This window comes from Mastomys coucha, unplaced genomic scaffold (assembly GCF_008632895.1).
Source record: "Mastomys coucha isolate ucsf_1 unplaced genomic scaffold, UCSF_Mcou_1 pScaffold22, whole genome shotgun sequence".
NCBI lineage: Eukaryota > Metazoa > Chordata > Mammalia > Rodentia > Muridae > Mastomys > Mastomys coucha.
The window spans coordinates 174,351,167-174,356,148 of record NW_022196905.1 but is presented as its reverse complement, the minus strand read 5'-3'; the positions used below and the strand labels follow the sequence as shown (position 1 = coordinate 174,356,148).

General features: G+C 38.7%; 1 protein-coding gene across 5 annotated transcripts in view; it reads left to right on the top strand.

Moving 5' to 3' along the window:
* Wrn (WRN RecQ like helicase) overlaps window positions 1–4,982 on the top strand; it is a 131,740-nt gene that overhangs the window by 85,076 nt on the left and 41,682 nt on the right. For all 5 annotated transcript variants that reach the window (XM_031339505.1, XM_031339506.1, XM_031339503.1 and 2 more), the window contains 2 exons: window positions 2,671–2,772; window positions 3,026–3,118. In XM_031339505.1, coding sequence (XP_031195365.1) covers window positions 2,671–2,772; window positions 3,026–3,118 — 195 coding nt within the window. The remainder of the gene's footprint in view (window positions 1–2,670; window positions 2,773–3,025; window positions 3,119–4,982) is intronic.

Genomic DNA, 4,982 nt, shown 5'->3' with positions numbered 1-4,982 from the left:
AAAAAAAAAAAAAAAAAAAAAGGAAAGAAAGAAAGAAAATCTCACCATGCTTAAGGCTTTTTATTTAAAACAACATAGTATTTGTATACAGGCTGTTTACTCTCCTACATACTTTCTTCCTAGCTCACATTTAGCATCTATTATAAAGTAAATGATGTGTAAATATCTAGTTTTACACTGTAATGGTTAGGGAATAGTGACAAGAAAAATGTCTCAATTTGTTTAGTGCAGATGCAACTATTGTTAAGTCTGATTGGGATTTTACTTAGGGTAGACTAACTCTCAAGTGCTATGTTAGTGGTTGCAGAGCCGAAACACTCCATCTTTTAGTACAGATGGATACTCCATCAGAGACAAAGGAGAAAATCTATAGAAGGATAAATGGGATAGAGCAAGGATTGAGAATGAGTTTGTACCATCAAGATTTTGAGCCAGAGGAAAACACTGGGTTTCTGGGTCTCAGCTGTAAGGGTCACTGTGACTAATAAAGTTGAAGTCTCTCAAATGCTAAAATTCTGTGATAAGGGAAGAAACATGTCTGAGTGATCATGCAGTGATTATAACTACCTAACTAGCGTTTGTTTATTTGTTAGTTTTGTGATGCTGGGTATCAAATCTGGGCCTCCCTCTTGCTAGATAGCATACATAGAGCCACATCCTCAGAGGTGATTATATAATTTTATGTTCCTTTATTATGTGATTTTGTATTCCTTACTGCAGAGCCATAAAAAAGCAGTGTCCCAATGGTTATATTTATTATATTTGTAGTCATACCTAGTAGTTACTGCGATCTTTTGTTTCAAAATGAAGAATTTGGAGAATAATCTCAATCTAATAAATCTTTGATTTCTCTTAATGTTAATGATTTTAGAATTGTTATAATTTGTGAGTTTTTTTGTGAAATGTGTTATATTACTCATTTAACAGTAAAAAAAGAAGAATAAAATAATAAATATTTAGTTGAGTTTCTTTTTCTCAAACATATAAATGAACATGGATGAAATCAAATAAATGTACTTCATCCTAGTCAAATATACTAAAATACAGTTCTGAGTGCGGCACTCTCCTTTGCTCTGTTTCAATCCAATATACTAGAGTGCAGTTCTGAGTGAGGCGCTCTCCGTGCTCGCTCTGTTTCAGAAGGACGAGGATAGTAGTGTTCTCAGTTTAGGGTGTTTGGAGGAAAACATTCATGTAAGTGGTGCTGTCCATTGAGAACATATCTTTGAATAATGAATCATTTGTACATTTGAATTTTCTAGAATAGAGATTATATGTAGATATTTTGATTAATCAGAAGGCTGGATATTTCAAACATTAGTGAGTGAAGCCCCTAATGATGAAGTTCAGTATTATCATTTAGTTCTTGTGTATTAAATCAGAATGTAATATTGCAATATCTGAAATTCATTTCATGAAGTTTTTTTTTTTTGATTCTTAGAAAGATGTATAACATTGCCTGGAAGATTTCATGGCCTGATACAACAGTACCAATGTTTAAAGATATAAACAAACATACTGTTACTGTTATTTCACAATTATGAACAACTTCATTATTGTGACCAAGAAAATTCATTACAACTCACCAAGGAAAACATTCGATTCTAATACTTTACTATTGTCCCCAAGGGCCCTGCAATACAGAGGGACAGCTTTGGAGGGCTGAGCTGTCCTCTGAAAAGTCAGTAGGAATAGATAAAGGTTTAGACTGCAGTGATGGGGATGAAGGCTCCCACTGAAATGATGGGGATACAGATTCACACTGGAGTGATGGGGGTGAATGTTCCCACTGGAGTGATGAGATGAAGGTTCACACTGGAGTGATGGGGATGCAGGTTCACACTGGAGTGATGGGGGTAAACGCTCATACTGGAGTGATGGGGATGAAGGCTCCCACTGGAGTGACGGGGATTCAGGTTCACACTGTAGCGATGGGGATTCAGGTTCACACTAGAATGATGGGGATGAAGGCTCCCACTGGAGTGATGGGGATGAAGGTTCACACTGGAGCAGTGGGGATGAAGGTTCACACTGGAGCAATGAAGATGAAAGTTCATACTAGAGTGATGGGGATGAAGGTTCACACTGGAGCAGTGGGGATGAAGGTTCACACTAGAATGATGGGGATGAAGGCTCCCGCTGGAGTGACGGGGATTCAGGTTCACACTGGAGCAATGGGTATTCAGGTTCACACTAGAATGATGGGGATGAAGGCTCCCGCTGGAGTGACGGGGATTCAGGTTCACACTGGAGCAATGGGGATTCAGGTTCACACTAGAATGATGGGGATGAAGGCTCCCACTGGAGTGATGGGGATGAAGGGTCATACGGAGTAATGAGCCTCTTTCAGTTTTCCTTATGTATTATATTTTAACTTTCTCAGAAAGCATCCATTAAAATAAAAGATGAATTTTCTATGAAAAGACCAGGATCCATGTATTAGAAGGCTTACTAGAAACTATGATGAATGAGGTCCATAAATCAAAATGGAAACCTTCAAAGTTACAATGGAACTGTCTTGTCCAGGGCCTGATTAGGAAGAATGCAGGCATTTGGGGGAGAGAAATATTTTTATTGTGTTTCAGTGGGGATCATATGGGTTAAAAACAAAATAATAAAATTGACAGTATAATTTTAAATATTCTTGTGATTTTTTTTTTCAATTGGTAGGCATCACCTTATTGAGATTCACAATGAAAAGTTCCGGTTATATAAATTAAAGATGATGGCAAAGATGGAAAAATACCTTCATTCCAGTCAATGTAGGCGACAGTACGTATTATTTACTTTTATCAGTTAGAAGCATAGATCTTTAGATGGTACTTTTTAAAAAGTTAATTTAAAGTGTTTTTAGAGAATATTTGCTGTATACATGCCTGAACTTTAGGGCAGAGTTATTTGTTTAAATAAATTAATATGAAGTGATGATGCAAGTAAATACTGTAATGGTGCTATCATGTCATTTTGGGTGGTGGGTTTAGCATGTCTATATTTGTTCTTTAATTTAAGATTTTCTCTGCATCAGAATCATCTTGTCCCACTTTGAGGACAGATTACTGCAGAAGGCCTCCTTGGACATTATGGGAACTGAAAGATGCTGTGATAATTGCAGGCCCAGGTAAAAAGATCTTCCTGATGGACCTCCTAGAAACTGTCGATTCTCTTTCTCTTCAAATCCTGATTCATTAATTTGTATTTGATATAAGTATTTTAGTTTTTTTAAAATGACATAGTTACTTTATTTAAAATAAAACAAGGCAAAGAGGTTTACTTTTATACAATAAAGTCATAAAATGGTAGGCCTAGTTAGTCAGTAGTTGCTTTTAAATATGAATGGCCTAAAATAATCATTAAAGACATAAATTATCAGAATTAATTTGAAAAGCATTCTACTTGATGTTTACCATAAGGGCAAGTACAATTATGCAGATAGTTTAAAAAATGAAATATAAAACACTGCAAAAACACTAACCAGAAGAAAACTTACATTACTACTTTAGTATTTAGTTGCAGGGACTTTGGAGTAAAGTATGTTATCAGAGATAAAGCCGAACACTGACCTGTAAAGTGTCAGAGTTCTCCAGAGAAATGGCCCCAAGGATAGAGCAAGAGCGCGAGGCTGCTAGAGTGTGCAAGAGCGAGAGGGAGGAGGTATGAGATGGAAAGAACAGGAGCGGAAGATGACAGGCATCTGTGTGGTGGCAAACTTGTAGCCAAATTTTGCTCTGGACACTGAGTCAGTCAAGCGCTGATGTTACAGTGTTGAAACAAAATTCATTGCCCAGCAAGCTTGTTTTCGCTAAGGCTTTCAACCCGAAGAGGGTAATTAGTGAGCATAATTTCCTCTTTGAAGTCATCTGATCATAAGCAGTATTCACATCTACCAAATACATTTGCTGTGCCATCTAGATTATTTTCTACTCAAACAACAGCCCCACTTTGACATGTAAGTTGTACAACCCAGAAGACATAATCCCAAGTGTGGACAGCCTGCACATAAGAACCACAGAAGCAGAAGTGGGGAGCAGAAACCTATGTGTATTTGGTGACATCAACATCTGCTTACAAGTCAATAGAATTAGTGGATGGGAATGGGGAAGGGCTTCAGGGAGTGATGGGCGTGCCTGAGTTCAGAGGTTCCGACAGATCAAGAGTTTGAGACCAGCCTGCAGTGCAAGTGATCTGGAAAAGAACCTAGGCCCCATAGTGAGACTGTGTCTCAAGGTACTGAGAACAAAAGCAAGAGCAGGACTCAACAGCCGGCATGACCCGCCCCAGAGCCCCCAAACAACATGCCACTGAATCCATGAGGAGATAAAGGAATGAAGAGGGGGTCATGCCGGTCACGGAGGAAAAGAGAAATCTCCAAACCCTTAGAAACCAAACAGTAAACCTCTAAATAATCTTACAGTCAATCAGAAAACATTTTGGATGGATCTGGAGAATATCATCCTGAGTGAGGTAACCCAATCACAAAAGAACACACATGGTATGCACTCTTTGATAAGTGGATATTAGCCCAGAAGTTTGGAATACACGAAGAACAACCCAAAAACCTCAAGAAACTCAAGAAGAAGGAAGACCAAAATGTAGACACTTCATTCCTTCTTAAAAAGGGAAACAAAATACCCATGGAAGGAGTTGCAGAGACTAACTATGGAGCAGAGACCAAAGGAAGGACAAGTCAGCCTGATAGAGCTATCTCCTGAGAGGCTCTGACAGTACCCGACTAATACAGAAGTAGAGATTCACAGCCATCCATTGAACTGAGTAGAGGATCCCCAATGAAGGAGTTAGAGAAAGGACCAACGGAGCTGAAGGGTTTGCAGCCCCTTAGGATGAACAACAATATGAACTAACTAGTACCCTCAGACCTCCCAGGGATTCAACCACCAACCAAGGAGTACACATGGGGGGACCAATGGCTCCAGCAGCATATGTATAGCAGAGGATGGCCAAGTCAGTCATCAATGGGAGGAGAG